Raw genomic sequence first — 17,809 nt, forward strand, 5'->3', positions numbered from 1 at the left:
TTCTTGGACAAGTCACCCAAAGTGGCACTTGTGCAGCGAGCTGTAGCCTTCATCCGTCCCTGCAGCTGCTTGCTCTTCCTCTGTTTTTTTTTTCCGAGGGAGAAGTTGGGTGCAGCTGACAGGACGGTGTAGGAAGCAGGACAATTAGGGAAGCATGGGAGAGACAGCTGGACCTGTTGCCAATTACCAGGACTGTGACCAGGCGCCTCACACAAGCCGGCCTAATGGGACCACACAGCACATGTATGCCCACTTCCTGATGAACATGGGTTTCATTTTGATGAAGAGGGAAATTATGTTTATTTTTTCATCTCCATCGGGGGAAAAAAATGGTTAGAAACAATAAAGAGAAAGTTCTTTATGATGAACAATGTTGCAGGTTCTGCGTGAAAAACATTAAAATGTAACAGCGAGAGAGAAGCTGAAAGGAGAGACTAAAACAACGGAGCAAGTAGGCGCCTTGTTTCTCCGATGATCTCTGCCCTTTGTTCATTATCTAAGTGTGGACAACGAGCTCCCTACAACTCCATCAGTGGGAGGGTTTACCGAGAAGCATGCTCTGCAGCTGCCGGAGCCGGCTCTCCAGCGGCAGCGTCGGGCTCTTCTCGGCTGGCTCCTCATCTTCCAGCAGCTGCTCGATGTAGCAGGAGGAGCCCAACAAGATGTGTCCGGTCGCCTGCATGGAGAAGATGGTCCATCTTAGTGCCTCCCTGCCAGCATGGAACAGAAAGGAAACAGGATCGGTCAAGATTCCGGCGAAGGAGAATCCACTGTGGACGGAAACACGTGTGAGCGGGGACGGCAGGTATAGAGAAAAGGAAATATCACCACCCAGACACCACAATATTGATATCAAGATACAGTTATTAATGCAAGTGAGTTCGTATAAGCGCCTATGTTGAAGCAAATATTTGCACATTTGTAAGTAATCTAAGACACATTGCCAACTTCATGCAGCTGTGGTTGGAGATAAGACCTAACACAATTAGGAGAAATAAAAACAAGACAATATACCGTTTCAGAGATATGCATTATTTGGCAATATGTTGGCCAGCCTTACAAAAATAACTTGTAAGGGGGGCAGGCTTGACTGATCCTGTCTTCTCTCATCTGACAAATAAATACATTTAAAATTAAGAAAAAAAAAAAAAAAAATCACAGCCTCAGATGGTCATTTCTCACATCAAGAGGATGGCACACACCTCAGATAAAAAAAATTAAAAAAAAAACTTTTAACAGCTAACCCTTTTTACTAAAACACAGAAATCTAAGTCAATTAAGTCGGTAAACCATCTCTGGCAGAAGCTGTGGGCCAAAAGTGAAAATCTGTGGATCTTACCAGTGATGACATAACCCTCCCAAATTCACCCTCAGTAATATCAGCCTATTTACAACTGCCGCCAACACAAATTTTCTATTCTACTTGCGGAGAAATACTACAAAAGAAATTTAAACTGATGCAGAGGAGCTGATAGAAGAGAACTGCTTTATAATGAATCGAATAGCTGATTACTCAAGTAGGGAGGAGGTCAAAACAATTTATGTCCGCAACCGAAATCAAGCGTATAGGAAGGGGAACAGTAAAGCTGCCCATAAGGTGGAAAAAGTCCACATGTTAGATAACAAAAGTGTAAAAATATTGTACTGCCTCAAGAGGCACTTTCACTCACTTCAACATGCTTTTGGCAGCATAACAGCGCAGGTCATAGGACACTGAATAAGCACCATAAAGGGTTGCTTTCACATTCAGGCAGCCAATAAAATCCTTGGGGTTGTTCTTGTAGAGGTCCAGTGTGAGCCTGGCCACATCTGTCCGATGCTGCGGCCTGCACTTACTGAGCTGATCTCTGGTTGAGCTGTCCTGGAGAAATGTGGATCGGGTCAGAGGAGTGTAGACATTTTTCTTTTCTTTCATATGATCACAACTGTACCGCGCATTGCTAGCAGTCGAGCTGATTACGGACTGATGCGGCCCCTACAACCCACAATGGAAACAGGACATTATGAGGCCAACTCCGGGTCAGAACAGGCATTCATGAGGCGGATACAAAATATTACACGCATAAATTTAAATGAGAATTAATTGGTTTTCGGTGAAGCTGATGATACCTCTGGGGCTCATTAATTTTCAACCAAACATCTAGTTTTTGTCAAAAATAAATGAAGGGGACTGAAACCAATCTGCGGTTCCCTGCAATTTCTGCTTTTGCCCATCAGTTGACAAATGACTCCCGTATTCATTTTGACAGACAGAATATTTGCTGAATCCACTGAATGGGTGTATTATTCTTTGGTAAACAGGCCTGTGTACCATTAATATGTATGAACATTGTATATGACAAGCCAAGCGTGGACTCACTGACAACAAAGGTTGTATAAAGAGGATTTTCAATGTTAATCATGACTATGAGCATCGATACGCAAGACGGCTGATCAGCAGCTCCATCTCGTGGCTGATGTTGCACCATACCAGACGTGGGGTCCATTTCTGTTCCTTCTCCAGGACCATGAAGACTGTGTTTTCAGGTAGTGTCTGGAAGAACTCCTCAGTGTCCACACCAGTGCCGTCCTCATCCAGCACCAGAGCGGCCACACACTGCACATTAAATGAGTCGCTCACCTATAAAACCAAATAAACATTTGGTCTGCGGATGACGTTGCAGCTCTCTGGATGAAAAGTGTCATAGGTGTAAGCGGTATATATCTATACAAAGCTGTGACACAGGAAATACCTGGTGTAAATGGGGGGGGAGGGGTAGTCAATTTTAAAATATTCAGAAAGTGCTTCAAAAATATGACATTAAAAATCACAATTGGAAGGTCTGCAAGAGAAAAAAAAATGTTTAAATTTGGATCCACGTGAGAGAGCTGACAATCAAACATTATTCAAAGACTTCAACTTACTGATACATCTGAGCTGTCAAGATTAAATCTAAACTGTCAAGACTCCAAACATTTGTGAAAGGCTTCCGATGACAGCGAAATAACTGCGATAAATGAAAAAGGAACAGGGTATAACCTATGCACTGCACATCTGGTATGTAATCACCACCTAAGTCAACATTGTGAAATATTTATATCTCAAAGATGACTTTTAAATATTGTGACATTTATGCCTCGCGTATCGCCCAGCACTAGTCATACAGAGTTTGTAGTTGTTTCCATTCTCTACACGGGGACACGACGCCCTGCTTCCGAGTTTGCTTTCTACCTCCTGTCTTACCTTTTGGATCAAGTCTTCCAACCCCTCTGCCATGATACCCTTCTTCACGTTGCGGTCAGCATTCGTGACCCGGAAAGGCTTTGGCTGAGGAGGTCTTCCAGACAGGAGCTGCTGGGTCATGAGCGCACTGGCTGATATGCTGGTGGTCACACACCTAAATGAAATTACCAAAAAAAAAAAAAAAAAAAAAAAAAAGGAAAGAAAGGGAACAACATGAAATATAGTTAGGCATTTTGCAAACTGTTATTGACAAACGACTGCCTAAATTTAGCTCTTACTTTGAGATGGACGATGGAGTAATTAGGTTGAGAGATTTTATGGCATAATCCATCAGAGATCCCACACCTGCGTTGGGAAGGTTTTTCATTAATTTCACTGCAAAGAAACTAAATTGGGTAACTTTATTCAAACAATTAATCATAGTTGACTATCTTGCATAAATACATGGCAACTAATCTGTAAAGTCGCTTTTCGGGAACAAACACAGAAATGCAGACTTTCAGTACTCAAATAGATACATGTTAAAAAACAGAGAGACTTACCAGTGACCTCACAGGTAAAGTAGCTTCTCTACCAAAACAAAACAAAAAAACAACAACCTTTTTGCTGTTGATAAAACCCTTCTCCCTGTTTTACTGTTTCTTTCACCACTCCTTCTCTGAACTTTGTGCTGCTGACTGTTGCGCTCGCTGGATCTCCCCATTATTGAGCAATTCGCCATGAACACACCCACCCGCCTTCCACAGGAATGCCCTGCATTGAGCATCAGTTCGTCAAATCTTAGCCTTTACACACCGAGAACATGTATTTCATCGAGATCTAACCACTCAGATCTCAATTTTTCTGTTGCCAAAGCAATTTTCACTGGGGTGACTTTTCCGTTATTCTACGAGTGTTTTAAAAGGCACTGTTTGAAAATACTTTTGCAAAATATGAATATAAACCTGATAGAAATAATCAACTATATAAGAAATTACTTCCACTGAAAATGTGTTTTTATCAGCTACAACATGAGGTATGGATCATGACAAAGCTGTAGCATTACGCAAAGTATTCTTTCACAAGGACAAAATGAGAGTTTGGCTAAAAAATTGAATACTCAAAGCGTAAATTAGGTCAAGGGTCTCCCCGTGCTGGAGCACAGACTGGGAGTGCTGAAACCGCCTGCACTTATCATGACACGTTACACAACGGCATGTTGCTATGAGGTCACCAAGGGCAGCACATAACATATTATCCTTCACAGATAGAAGCTGGCTCAAGGTGATACAGGGGAAACAAGCACTATAAAATTTTGGGGATACGTTTATATCATAATAACTGTTGAGATGAAGAAAATCCATCCTATACAAATCCTAGCCCATCATTTGTATGGGATGGATGACCTAGCAGGCCACATCTGTGCAGTGAATTCGAGACTGAAAGGATTAAAATGAAAAATCTGACATTACCGTTGCTAAGATTTTGAATTGAGATCCAGTCTTCGAAAATACCAAAGCTCCGTCCCACCATGTCTGATCTTTTTTTGGTCGTTTTCTGTCGGGACCTCGGCTCTGGCTCAATTTGTTGTGCAAGGTCTCGACGGTTCGATCCCTCGCTCCTTTTGTCTGCATTCCCATAGTGTCCTTGGGCAAGACACTGAACCCCAAGTTAGCACTTTCATGGCAGCTCTACTACCGTTTGAGATAAGATAATACTCTTATTGAGCCCCATAGGGGAAATTCAGGATATGTATAAATGTATGTGTGTGTATGTGTGTGCGCATTGAAAGTACAAGGTGTTGAAAGCCCAAGATAAGAGGAGGCCATTTAGCATTTGCTCAGCAGCGCCTACAAATCTTTTTTCCCCCCCTCACGAGCAATTGTTTATATTTTTTCAAAACAGCAAACTTTAAATGATTTTTCCATGTATACTTTGGATTGCTTAAAAGCCATTTCTTTAGGATTTTTAAGAATGACTAGCTCAGTCACTGCCAGTGACTCTGATGCATAGTCAAGTGAAAGTGGGGAAATAATCAACATAGCAACGCACATCTGATAAGAGAAGTTGTCATGGTATGTACTATATATATATATATATATATATATATATATATATATATATATATATAAAGAAATTATCTATGACGCATATCTGATGTCAATGTTTTGATGATCAAAATAAGTATTTGCCAGTGGAGGTTGTGAGGTGAAGCAGAGACACTTCTAGAGAAACAGACTTGGGAGAATGAAATGTGTCATTTTAGAGATAACTTGCAGCCCAGAGGATTCTGGTCTGCGGGCGTTAAACACACACACACACACACACACACACACACACACACACACACACACACACACACACACACACACACACACACACACACACACACACACACACACAGGCTGTAAACACCAAGTGTTTCGCAATGAGTCAGAGGGAGGATGGAGAGAAACGTCTTGAGGAGAAATACTGAACAAAACACGAGTATTGATAATGAGGAGGCTCAATAACGGTATTTCATTAAAAACCGCGGGGTAAAAATCGCAGGACTCACCTGTGCTCAGACCACAGCCTCACAGGGACTTCCGGGAATCTCACACTCACACGCGCTTGCCACTTCCAAATGCACGTGACACTGATGACGAAGTTTTTCATTTTATTTTATTTTATTTTATTTTATTTTATTTTATTTTATTTTATTTTATTTTATTTCAATTGGTCTTTCTCATACACTTTTATTTTCCGGTTCACTTTCACCAGTCCAATTATGATGATCTATGACAATGAAATATGATGTTGTTGCGGTTATGATAGTAGTAGGATTAGTTATATATTTTATAATGTATTCAACATTAAAATGTAATTTAATATTTCCATTATTAAATATCATCATTAGTATGATAAACTATGAATGAAAAAGAAAACCCATCTAAATAAATCATGCAGAGATAACCTATCAAGGCATCGCAACCTATCTTTAACATCACAACTATTCCTTATCTAATCAAGGTTCTGTGAACAACCTGTCACAGAATGGCAGAAACTTTAAATGTAATCTTCAATAATGAGTTTGCTATCTTTTAACACTTTTTATAATATATTTGAATGGTGGTACTGATTTATTCTGATTTTTGTAAAATTTTCCAATAGTAACATTTTCATATAATATACATTCAGAAAGTACAAAAATTTGGATTCCTGTTTGTCAAAAAGGCTAATTTTGCACCTGTTTACAATGTCCTGCCATTTAGAAGGCCTTCTGTATATCAGTTTCTCTCCAATTTGCTTCAGACACTGTCGGACACCGACGGACCAGTGGTGGATGTTTATTGCCCCGTTGTGTTTGTGGGTCATCCCACACGTCAGCATGGATTCATCTTTTTCAGCAGTTTTCGTCCCCTTCTGTATATTGAATCAACACGGAAGGTCACCTATGAGAGAAATCGCCTCAAATAGCAAAATTACTTTTCAGCTCCCATTTCTCCAAATCGTCATTTTCTCTTTCATTTGGCATATTTTCCATTGGAATAAGTGATTTTACAACGCTGACTTAAAGTGGTGAGAAAAAAAAATGCTTGAAAAGATTGCAGTGTTTATCCTAACATTTCTATGCTCATGAAGGTCTGTGCATGATGGTCAAGTGCGTCATTTTGGCCCAGACACAGGAGACTCAAGAAACACTGGTATTTCTAAAGTTAGTTTGAGTTTGTTCTCTTTTCTGAAGGAGTCGGCCGTAACCTTTGCAACAAGCAATTAGATGCTGTGCCCTTGGAAACCCTTTCACATCCACGGCTCTAAAACATCCATCCCGACTGTAGCAGGTACGGGGAAATGAACGGATCAGCAGAGGTAAGAGGAGGGTTGCTCACCATAATAATTCATACTCTACATTATCCAACTTTTATTTTGTAATGTGGTCTTTTCAATAAAAAAAAAAAAAAAACAATTTCACAAATCATCAAGAAATTACCTGATAATAAGAAAGAAAAATAATCAGACAGTTGCCTAAAAATTAGCAACCAAAAAAAATCAGAATATCATAGATGCTGTTGGTCAGATCAGTGATTCTGTGTCGGATTTATTTAATCTAAATAAAATATTTGAAGATATAAATGCAGAATGAAACTATTCAACATGCTTGGCACAGACTGTTTAAATGTGTTGCATATTCTGCATATAAATCCTAACCCAAGTCTACAGAAAAAGAGAACATTGTGATACATTTTCACTATCTACCTTGGAGGGAGGAGAAATGATGACGGGTATTTTTCTTTTTTTCTTATCGCTTGCTTCAATATTTCAAGTGTGCTCAGCTGTAGACCACGGGTCAGTTGAAGAGACTTAATATGAATTTGCACAATCTTGTGAGATTTTCCTTGGGATTAAAAAATGCCATCCCTGAAGCCTGTAGAGTTCAGTAATGCATTAGAGGTTTCCTGGTTTCATAATATTATATAGAGTTAAATTTAAATCACAGTAAGTCGGTTTGCAATATGAAAGTTGCACAGCGCCAGTTCTATTATTAAAGATTCTTTATAATCTTTAAATGATTTTGTCAGGGTCATGACCAGAGTTAAAACAGAAAAAAAGTCCAATATAAATCAGATGAGCAGTTTATTTCACTCCGTTGCATTTCATTTCATGCTCAGTGCAGGGGCACAGATGAATCATGCCTCATGTGGCAGTCTACTGCAAAGCGCGTACATCATCAGACTTAATATAGCCGAGACTTGTTTGCCAAATTTATCAATTAAAAACAAGCAAAGGTTCACAGATTATCTCTGCTCTCCTTTCTGAGGTCAATTTCCTGTTCAAGCCTTTGTCCTTTTATCACCTGTCACGCTGTGCCGTGGCGGACTCGAGCTCATTGGACTCAGACGCAATCATTTGCGCTTTACGGGTTTCTGATGCTTTTAATTATACCCCGAATGCCTGATGTCACTGCGGAGTGAACTGAAATGGATGTTGGGGAAAAATATGATTATTATATTGGATTTCATTTGAGTAACCTTTCTTTGAATTCAAGACATGGGGAAATAAACAGATTTCGGGAGCCGATCGGTTTCTGAGCTGCAACTTAAAGAAACAATAGACCAGCTTCGTGTTGCTTCACTTCACATGTTCTATTTTTTCTTTAATTTTTCACAACAGATTTCGAACCAAATTATGATCACACAAGTATAAAATTAAAGCAGACCTATATTTTCTAAAGGAATATATGTGACCACAGCCACTCTTTTCACCTGATCTAACATTGTCTCTTATGGATGTGCAGATTAACTCCACAATGGAGTTGTTCATCCAGCGGGTGCACTCAACACTCCCAGGGGCTTTATTTCCTTCTGCCAATTCGTGCCATCAGTTCTGCATTGGCTGCCGCCTTGGTCCTCATGTCCTGATTCTTGGCCAGATCTATGAGCACACTGAGGATGCTGGTAGGAACATCGAGGGACAAGGCAAAGCGGGACCCTTGCTGGGCTCTCTTGGGTACCTGGGAGGCCGGGCGGGGGGCTCGCACATGCCGGAGGACAGTGTGATGCTCCGAGCCGAGGACTGAGTTCAACACTCCGCTGCGGTTCAGTATGTTGACAGCCAGCGTGTTCCTCCGTGTGTCTTCGTTAAACTGGCCGAGAGCGTGACGGCTCCTCTGAGCCTGGACGCACCAGGACAGCAGCAGAAGCAGGCAGAAGGACACACCTCTCATGGTCAAGACTCTGCAGGAGAGGATCACAATCAATAAGTCCATAATGCAACACCAAAGATTGTTCAAACAATTATATATTTCAGAGAGAGAGAGAGAGAGAGAGAGAAAACACAGGCTTGAATACTCAAGATGATTCATGATAGCATTTGGAAAGAATAAAGATCTAATTAATACGATGAATCCCCATTAAATTGAGCATATTACTCACAATGAAAAAAAAAAAAAGCACTGAAAGCTATTTTAAATGCAAGTAATAAGCTCATAAATCTGAGTCAAGTCTTCCTTTGGGGTCTCCTGTAGTCAATAACAAAATTATGTAATAGTCTGACATTTGAAACAATAAACTTGAGGCATCATTTTTTTAAAGTTTCATCATTTTAATAGATACTTACTCAATGTCACCAGTGTGGACGGTTTGCAACTTGATAAAAAGGCACTTCAACTCCTCGTGGTCTTGTGATGATCCGTTGGACTTGTGATATGCGCCTTCTTTCTCCGTCCTCTCCGGCTCCTGAAAGAATGAGCTGAATGCCACGCAGTCGGACTTTCAACTGCCTGCTCCTTCACATCCCGATCCTCATCCACGTCGGTCTTAGCCGTAACTCAACCCCTTCCCTTCTCTCTTTATCGGTTTCACCCTCCCCTTATTTAATCTCATTTCCTCCCTCATTGCTATCTTTCTCTGTCTAAAAATAACAACAGCAATCACAATAGTTTTTCTTTAATGAATTGGACAGTCACCCCGGTCTGTGGCCAGACCATTACCATTCAGTCGCAATAAACAACAAAATGTACTCGATTAAGATCTAGATTCATAACACCAAATGGTTACCCTTCTCATTACAGTATTAACATATTGATGTCATTTATAATTTTTAGATAGGGTTTCTCTTCACGAGGGGCATCATCCTGTATAAAAAGGGATATGACATGTTTGCAACATCGCATGGGGATTTTTGTGTGCATGATTTCTAATAAGAAGATACTTCTGTTTCTTCTATAAACATACAATGAAGCATTATTATTGTTAAACAAAAAATGTTGACCAGTCGTGCCTTCTGTCATGAACAAGCCAACAAGCCATGCATGAGGCCAGATTTCACGATTAAATGTTATTCAGACACATAGCTTTACTGAACAAAATATAAATTCCTACAACTTCTACCAGGTTGTGCTTCAAGGACAAAGTATCGCAAGCAAAGGCTACACAGACCCAAAACAATCTAACCTAAAATAAGCCGTGCATGTCACACAGCTCCCAAAAAAGGAAATTCTACATGACGGAGCAGGACAGAGTTCTTTGACATCAGTATGACGTTGATAAAATTAACAAGGTGCATTTTGCCGAGTACAGTGGCTATTCCTAATACTACTACTACCACAAAAGTAAGAATAGACAGAGTTATAAGGTTATGAAACCTGGTGCTACAAGTAGAGGCAGGCCTGTGTGTCTATTTAATTGAAAAATTTCTCATATAATGAAAATAACTCATGTCTCATAAGAATGATCCCAGACCTCATATCTACTAGTAAGTTTTCAGGTCAGCCATTTATAAAAAAAAAACAGTTGTTACCTCTTCAATTGTATTTGACAACACACGGAGTTTAACAATGGCCCTGTCCAATACAATAACAACTTTGGCATCCTCCCAAGTTTTCAAAAACAAATTTCAAGTAACGGCGACAATGTTGCAGAAGTGTTTCAAAGTGCAGTTTGTCAAAGGGCTCGAGGCAAAAGGACCCTAATGCGGGGCCGGAGTCCTTGGGCCGGGTCGGGGGGAGATACAGGGAAAGGTCATTGGGTGAAAGAAGCAGAACTGTTCAGGTGAACAGTACGGAGGCGAGACAGATACAATGGACAACTGAATGCTGCAAGCCGGACGAGTTCAAGGCGACAAGCAGCAGTGAAATTCCAGACTGACTCTCAAGCCTTTAATGGACGTACCTGAATCTTAAACCACACACAAGTCTCTGCCATGAAGGCTAACCAGCTAAGAAGCAATGTGATGGGTGGACGACAAAATAGGGATGAAAATCGGGGATGATGAATCTATTCTTGTGTTACCTTCACTTCGAGAAAGGCCAGCTAAGACTGCATTGCCTCCTTGCTTGTGCCAACAATCTGACAATCTTGGGGTCACCATTCACATACTAGGCCAAGGATTCCAATAAAGAACACTTCTTTCGTGAAACCATTTAGTGAGTTCTTTTGTAAAAAAAAAAAAAAAAAAAATAGGCTGGATTTAAACAGAATTATAACCTGAGAACAACCAGCATAACATAAACTGGATTAACTCCAATAGAAAAATGGTAATCTAGGGATTCAAAGACTATTGAGCGGGGGAATGACCAGATGGGGTAGACAGAAACACAGAGGAAGCGAAAGAATATACTGAGGAAAAAAAAACATAAAAGTGATGTATTCAAGCATTCATTAGTGTGAGCTGAGGGCTCAAGAGTATCCATGGGGTTTACACTTATGCTAGTTGTGGGAATGACAATGACCGAAAACTGCATTCCGTTTTTTGATTACGAGTCAGGAAGGGCCTGAGAACCAACAAATCAGATATATGTAGGCAAACCACAATCTAGTGCATGAGACTAGTAAGAGGATGTTAAAATGTCCTTCGAGACTCAGGACTCCACAGTGCCTCTGTGAATTGAGGAGCTGTGATTGTGTTCCACTTTTCCAGTGTCTCCTTGTGTAACATCCAAAACAATATAGACAATGAGCATTGTTGTTTTGGTGGAAAAAAAAAAAAAAAAGGTTCTGCTAGGATACATAATTGTCTAGGTCTATTTACAGAACACACAGGGGAGAGGAGGAGCAATGAAGCCCTCTGGATACAAGGAGGAAGGGGATGTCAGACCCAAGTGGAACTCTGAACAAGAACTACCTCACATCCTGACTCACCTCAAGTCCGGCTCATCACGGGACCGATGCTTATGCGACTAATGATATGAATGTTCTAATGATTATAGTCGGGCCCTCGGGGCTTCAACGAAACGGGCTTCATATTTGATACCCACAGATAAACAAACTCGGATCATACAAACGTCAAGCCAGGGACAAATATTCCATTTCATACCAGTTGCATCATTAGCTCATGTACCGCATGACTACATGTTAATATGAGATGATGTCAGCACTCGTGATTCAAGACGCTATCTAATGCCGTCTGTGCCAAGGCAGGTCGCTGATTATCATCCAAACAGCCGTGACGCAGGCTCGAGACGAAGAAACGGTGGAGAGCATCTCAACACAATTGCTTTGATCCGAGGAAACTGACACGAGTGAGAGATACAATCAATGATGGCTGTAATTAAAAAGGAAAACACACAGTATCATGGAGATTAGTGAGTAAAATAAGACCTACTGCCAGATAGCTGAGAGCACACATAGTAACAAGAAACAAATATCCCCTACTTACATCACGTCATAAGCAACGCGAATCACTGCGCTGCCTTGGTTTTTTATTTTCCTTGTTCTATATAAAAGCAAAGGAGAGAGAAATTTGATGCCATATAAGGTTCTGTTCAGGGATGATGAATCTATTCTTGCGTTACCTTCACTTAATTTGAATTGCATCAATCCATCCATCTGACCGTCTGCCGCTTATCCTGCATTCAGCGTCGCGGGGGATGCTGGAACCTATCCCAGCTGTCTAACTTGAATTTACTTAAATAAAATGAACTATTATACTGAATATGATAATTGACATTTAGAAATACAAATGAAAACTTGAAAATCCAATTCATGTTTTCAAATAATTGCTCAAATTGAGCAAGTGATATTCAAATAATGAGCTTGTGATTAAGTTTCAATATCCTTTTCTCTCATAGAACAAAGCTTAAATTTGTCAAAACGGTGGTTTAAAAAGTGCAGTGTACCTCACAAAATACCACTTTTCAATTAAACAAGACCTAAGGCCAATGTTTTATGTTTTTATTTTTCCTTGGAATGAGAGCTTCTGTTATGTACAATAGACAACAAAATGAAATCTTACAGACATTATAAATATACTCTTCATCCACGTTGGTTGTGTTGAGCTCAGGCTGCAATGTGTTGCTGTGTGAGAACCACGTCGTCGGGTTGGTATCTGGTCTGTATGTTGAAAACTGAGAATGTGCAGACTAGCTGCCACCCCTCATGGCCATTTTAAACTTGAGATGTTGGGGGTTTGTGTGTGTGCGTGTGTGTGTGTGTGTGTGTGTGTGTGTGTGTGTGTGTGTGTGAGGGGGACCCTCAGATGATGATTCTTACATATAAGGGGGGAAACAAACCCAGAGGGAAGTCAAGGAGGGCAAAGTGGAGAATCACCATAATGTACTTTAAAACCTCAACCAGTACATGGCGCTGCGCATTCTGTTGTAATCAGGTAGCTGCTCAACGGGGCCTGATGGAGAAGAAAAATAAAGATCGGTTGGGAAAATTGACATGGAAGGACTCGCGACATTCTCCTGAAAATATCTGACAGGGACACTGAACTCTAACAAGACATAAACTTGAGCAGAACTCACCTACACCTGCCACAGCAGGACACTTGTCATAGATGTATTTGGAGCAGATGTCACGCACCATTCTGGGAGTCACAGCCTGAAAAGACAGTGAAACTGACATTTACTTACTGAGTTGCCAATTTCTGAAGCATTCATAACATCAAATCGATGAAAATGAACACTTACATCAATTCGCGCGTCCCATTCAGCCAGAGGAATACGGCGCCCGTAATTCAGAATGTGACGGCCAATGTCATCACAAACCGGTGTTGTTCCTAAATCGAAACGTATACATTTGTCATGTTTGGATCTTGCGTTTTTATGCTTGTGTGTTCATTCTTCCTGACTGATTACTTACCGTTGAGCTGTCCAACCAGGCTGGCCTTTACAGCATTCTTTCCCCGAGCCACATCACTCTCTGTCACGGTGGTGCAAAGGTTCATCCTGCAAATAAGTAAGAGAAGAAAGTTTATATTGTGCTATGCTTTGGAAAGGAGAAATGAATTTTCAGCGTTTTGCGTGTACGACTCTGTGCAGGAGTCGTGACTGACCAGGCGTTCTGGGACCAGTGCATCATGTCCTCAATATGATGCTTGTCAGCCACAAAGTAAATACCCAGCAAGCCAGTGTCGCTGTAGGAGGAGTGGAAAGCCTGGAAGCTGTGACACAATTTTTCCTCCACTGCGAGTCGAGCCAGGCGGCTGCTCAAATGCTACATGTGAAAGAAACACCAATATTTATTAAGCACCCTCTTTTTCAGGCGTCTTAGACGTACAATTTTCTGATATTAAGGATGTTTCAAACTTCAAATAAATCATCTCCTTTAATTGGGTTGATGTTTATATTTCTTAATATTTAGCTGACATGGGTTAATGATAAACTAGTGAGAGAAATTTCAGTCACAAACCTTTCCACCACCATAGGTAATGTCATAGCTCCCAATGATTGCGTTGGCCACCATGATTGGCACGATGTCTGGACTTGAGGCACTGGGTCCCTCCACAGCAATGGCAATGTGTGCCAGTGGTAAACCATCATCACGCATACGGATCTGATGAGATGTGAAACCAAGACAGTGAAACTACGAGCCCCGTCTGGATTATGTTCTATTCTCAGACATCGGAGGTTGTCTCATGGGTAAATCCATGAAACAACGGGATAAAGGGTGAATCGGTCAATGTCAAATGTGAAATCACAAAAAACAGTAACAAAAAAGGCAATGATCTTTCTAAACAATCACAATGGATCTCACCTCACTGCCTGTAAATCTGCAAGGTGACAAGAGAGGAACAGCGTCTCCCTCATACTCAAAAGACACTCCACTAAAATGAGTTTTAGCCAGGCTGACCAGCTCGTCGTGGCTCACACCTGTGCAGGTTAAACATCAGATAAATGGCCCATGACAGTCAAAAACATACTATTTGAAAGCCACTCCACAACGTCCAGCATGAAAAAAGGACCAACCTCCTGCGGCAGCAAGAACCATGCGGGGGGCCTTGTAGTGGCTGTTGATGTAATCCACTAGGTCCTGGCGGTTCAGAGTCCTGGCAGATTATAAACAAGCATAAGTATGAAATGATAGTGACAATTCTGGTAATCAGGAAAGGGTTATCACAGGAAAATTTAGAGACTGCCATATAAGTCAAGTTATAGCTCTATACTTTTACTAAGCAATTGTTTTTTTTTTTTTTTGAAAATTGAAAATTGAAGTTGTTTCTACCTGGCATTGTTAGAGGGTCCGAGAACACTGTGCCCCAGTGGGGTGCCCTGGAAGGCTGTGGCATGTAGCAGGTCCAGACACACATCCTGCAGGTTGCCTTCCACTTCCTCTAGCTCACGGAGCAAAACACCCCGCTGCTGCTCAATCTCTGACTCAATCAATGAGCAACTCTGAACCACCTCAGCCAGGAGCTCCACAGCTGAGAACAGACGTGAGGAAAATTTCAAATCTGGGCCTTAAGACCTTTTCTGACAGAACAGATCTCATTTTCCAGGAATGTTACAAATTAGCTAATTGTTAACATTTGTGAACAAACACATCAATTCACCTTATTTCAACTTTCTGAGAGGGTAATAACCTATTACCTTTGGGCAGATCTTTAGTCAGGGTCTTCATGTAGTATGCAGTGTGTTCACGGGAGGTATATGCACTCAAGTGGGCGCCCATGGACTCCACCTGCTGCTCCAACGCAGTCTGAGGGTACTTTTTGGTTCCCTTAAGAATAATAAAAGATAGGAGGTCACAAGGTCAGAGGTCAGACATCTTAAACATGTAAATCATTGGGACTACCAAGATGGTGAATGGTATAATAGGGATCTACCTTGAAAGCCATGTGCTCAAGGAAAAAGCCTGCACCGTTGTTCTTCTCACTCTCATAGCGACTCCCAGCACTGATCCACAGTCCAACCTACAGTAAAGAAGTGATGTGCAGTGATTGGGGAATATGTAAAAGTAGAAAACTCCAGCACATTGTGCTGTCCTAAGAAAGGAGAGGAGATGGTGGTATAATTAAGTATTGATTGAGCAGAATTTCAATGAGGAGTTCTTACAGTGCAAGTGGCATGCCCTGTCTCCTCAGATGCAACCCTTAAACCATTGTCTAATGCCGTCAGGCGAGTTTCAGGGGCTCCCAACAGGGACTGGGCATAGCTGACCGAGGTCTGCCCACGCCTCAGAGACAGCAGGATGGGCTACATGTGGAAAGAGAACAAGAATCATTCAATCTGCACATATAAAGTAGTATCAAGTTTTGCTTAAGGCTAGTCAGTACTTTTGTTATTAATAAAGATTTTAATTCTAGGCATTAATAGACAAACACACTGCTTGTTCCTCAAAATATGAGGCAAAATCTTGGAACTGAACATACAACATTATGAATGACATTAAAATCTGCTGATTTTAGAATTGGCCAAGCACAACAGAGATGTCATATATAATTAGAGGTGAAATAACTTATTTCATCCACACCGAGGCATCGAGGATTGTTCATGGTCTTATAGACTTGTCTGAAACATCATTGATCTCATTGCTTGGATCTATCTGGACTCAAAGCAGTTGTTTGCATGCTTAAAGGATTTGTCAACAACATACAATGAGTGCATTGCATAACAAGACAGATTTTTTTAACTGGTCTTGCATTTAACCTCTTACCAGATGTTTGCACAGAGAATTCCAAGCTAGCTTCAATAAAACAAAACTACACAACAGGCTACAGCAAATTTCAGTCACATTTCAAGCTCAGGGGAGGTAAAGTACCTTCCTACTTTTTTTAAAAATGAGATGAAGATCATGGTGGGGTACTATGATACACCTGGTTTCAAATTTGTAACAATTGAATTGGGAATGTTCTATTAATAAATGTATGAGAACCAGGGGCCCTTTAACAGGGCTAAACTTATTTCTCCAAAACTAGCACTTTTGATTAACTATGTTTGAAACCTTTTAATTTGGCTGTATTACCTCAAACTCTGATTTAATTCATGTCTGAATGAGCAATGCCACAGTTTATTTTAAGTATAATAGACATAATAATCAATGACATTTACAGGTACACGGCTCACATTTTTTCTGATTGTTATCGATTATAAACCGGATTCATACGTGTACTGTTGAACGACAGTATTTTCTCCAGGTCAGAAGCAACCCTGACTGCTTTCAGCTTTACATGCAAGCTAACCATTAAACACTCTTCAGTGTCCAGCAAGAATTTAATACTATAAACTTGTTGAATGAAGGCAAAATGATTGGCAAACTCTTACTTGTATACCTGGGATACCTATGACTAGCGATTATTGGATAAACTCCCTATGCTAACGCTGTTGTCCAGGACATCTTAGCTGCTCCGGGAGGGCAAACGATGGCAAGATGATGTCACAGCCGCTAACCTCCATTAGATAAAATAAAGAGCAAGTTATTAATATAAAGTAAAGTACAGCGAAAACAAAGACAATAACCATTGCCTTATATGTCGGTTGACCTTGCATTCCCTGCTAGCTAATGATGCTAACAGATTAGCCCTTTTACTTTACAGTAGGTAAGGGCGACGACTAGGAAACAAGCGTTTTGCCTCCCTGATACCGGTGGAATGTGCCGCTTTCTTTGAAAGCATAAAATGTAAAACAATCCATCCGTTTCTTACATTACGGGCCTTGGCGAGGACTCGACCCACGGTACTCCCAACTCGGCACACGGACGCCGCCATTCTTAGGTCCAGGTTACAGAGAGCTTGTAAGTGACGGCCGGCCGCTAGTCGCTTCTTCTTCGACGAGTTTTTTGGCGTTTCTTTCCCCTCCAGAAAAAATGACCGCCCCCAAGTGTTCAAAATTATGAACTCAACATGTATATTTTATTACAATTGGATTGTAATATCTCAAATATATGAATAGGAAAACTAATGCGA

At 40.8% G+C, this 17,809-nt stretch overlaps 3 protein-coding genes across 4 annotated transcripts; all 3 read right to left on the reverse strand.

Annotated features, from left to right (window-relative positions):
• Window positions 1-98: 98 nt before the first annotated feature.
• On the reverse strand, window positions 99-6,003 carry cidec (cell death inducing DFFA like effector c). Of its 2 annotated transcripts, none has more exons than XM_086168687.1 (6): window positions 5,760-6,003; window positions 3,502-3,568; window positions 3,224-3,377; window positions 2,471-2,620; window positions 1,671-1,861; window positions 99-710 (listed from the first exon to the last, which is right to left on the reverse strand). In XM_086168687.1, exons 2-6 carry the CDS (start codon window positions 3,552-3,554, stop codon window positions 530-532), a joined length of 729 nt encoding a protein of 242 aa, XP_086024813.1. In that variant the 5' UTR covers window positions 3,555-3,568; window positions 5,760-6,003; the 3' UTR covers window positions 99-529. The 2 variants fall into 2 exon arrangements, with proteins under 2 accessions (XP_086024813.1, XP_086024812.1); XM_086168686.1 differs by lacking the exon at window positions 5,760-6,003 and adding an exon at window positions 3,766-3,912 and having other exon boundaries at window positions 100-710.
• A 938-nt stretch (window positions 6,004-6,941) lies between these two features.
• LOC147222311 (urocortin-3-like) lies at window positions 6,942-9,628 on the reverse strand. Its single transcript, XM_086168575.1, has 2 exons — window positions 9,302-9,628; window positions 6,942-8,919 (listed from the first exon to the last, which is right to left on the reverse strand). The coding sequence occupies exon 2, from the start codon at window positions 8,907-8,909 to the stop codon at window positions 8,538-8,540; it is 372 nt and encodes a 123-aa protein (XP_086024701.1). The 5' UTR covers window positions 8,910-8,919; window positions 9,302-9,628; the 3' UTR covers window positions 6,942-8,537.
• Window positions 9,629-12,840: 3,212 nt separating this feature from the next.
• On the reverse strand, window positions 12,841-17,677 carry uqcrc1 (ubiquinol-cytochrome c reductase core protein 1). The gene is made up of 13 exons (XM_086167776.1): window positions 17,549-17,677; window positions 15,960-16,100; window positions 15,731-15,817; window positions 15,495-15,624; window positions 15,130-15,328; window positions 14,874-14,953; window positions 14,662-14,777; window positions 14,317-14,460; window positions 13,961-14,121; window positions 13,768-13,853; window positions 13,596-13,684; window positions 13,431-13,506; window positions 12,841-13,306 (listed from the first exon to the last, which is right to left on the reverse strand). Exons 1-13 carry the CDS (start codon window positions 17,609-17,611, stop codon window positions 13,242-13,244), a joined length of 1,437 nt encoding a protein of 478 aa, XP_086023902.1. The 5' UTR covers window positions 17,612-17,677; the 3' UTR covers window positions 12,841-13,241.
• Between the last annotated feature and the right edge of the window lie 132 nt (window positions 17,678-17,809).

Source organism: Fistularia commersonii, chromosome 21 (assembly GCF_037954325.1).
Source record: "Fistularia commersonii isolate RoL2024-O1a breed Wild chromosome 21, RoL_Fcom_v1.0, whole genome shotgun sequence".
Lineage (NCBI taxonomy): Eukaryota > Metazoa > Chordata > Actinopteri > Syngnathiformes > Fistulariidae > Fistularia > Fistularia commersonii.

What these genes read in the sequence shown, in the direction of transcription:
- cidec (XM_086168687.1), bottom strand. Translation starts at nt 3,554, where the DNA reads ATGGATTATGCCATAAAATCTCTCAACCTAATTACTCCATCGTCCATC. An exon ending in ACTCCATCGTCCATCTCAAA is followed by an intron (nt 3,378 to 3,501) that starts GTAAGAGCTAAA and finishes AATTTCATTTAG; the next exon opens with GTGTGTGACCACCAGCATAT. An exon ending in AGAAATGGACCCCACGTCTG is followed by an intron (nt 1,862 to 2,470) that starts GTATGGTGCAAC and finishes ACATTTCTCCAG; the next exon opens with GACAGCTCAACCAGAGATCA.
- uqcrc1 (XM_086167776.1), bottom strand. Translation starts at nt 17,611, where the DNA reads ATGGCGGCGTCCGTGTGCCGAGTTGGGAGTACCGTGGGTCGAGTCCTC. An exon ending in CACTGGTCCCAGAACGCCTG is followed by an intron (nt 13,854 to 13,960) that starts GTCAGTCACGAC and finishes ACTTATTTGCAG; the next exon opens with GATGAACCTTTGCACCACCG. An exon ending in AATGGGACGCGCGAATTGAT is followed by an intron (nt 13,507 to 13,595) that starts GTAAGTGTTCAT and finishes CTGTCTTTTCAG; the next exon opens with GCTGTGACTCCCAGAATGGT.
- LOC147222311 (XM_086168575.1), bottom strand. Translation starts at nt 8,909, where the DNA reads ATGAGAGGTGTGTCCTTCTGCCTGCTTCTGCTGCTGTCCTGGTGCGTC.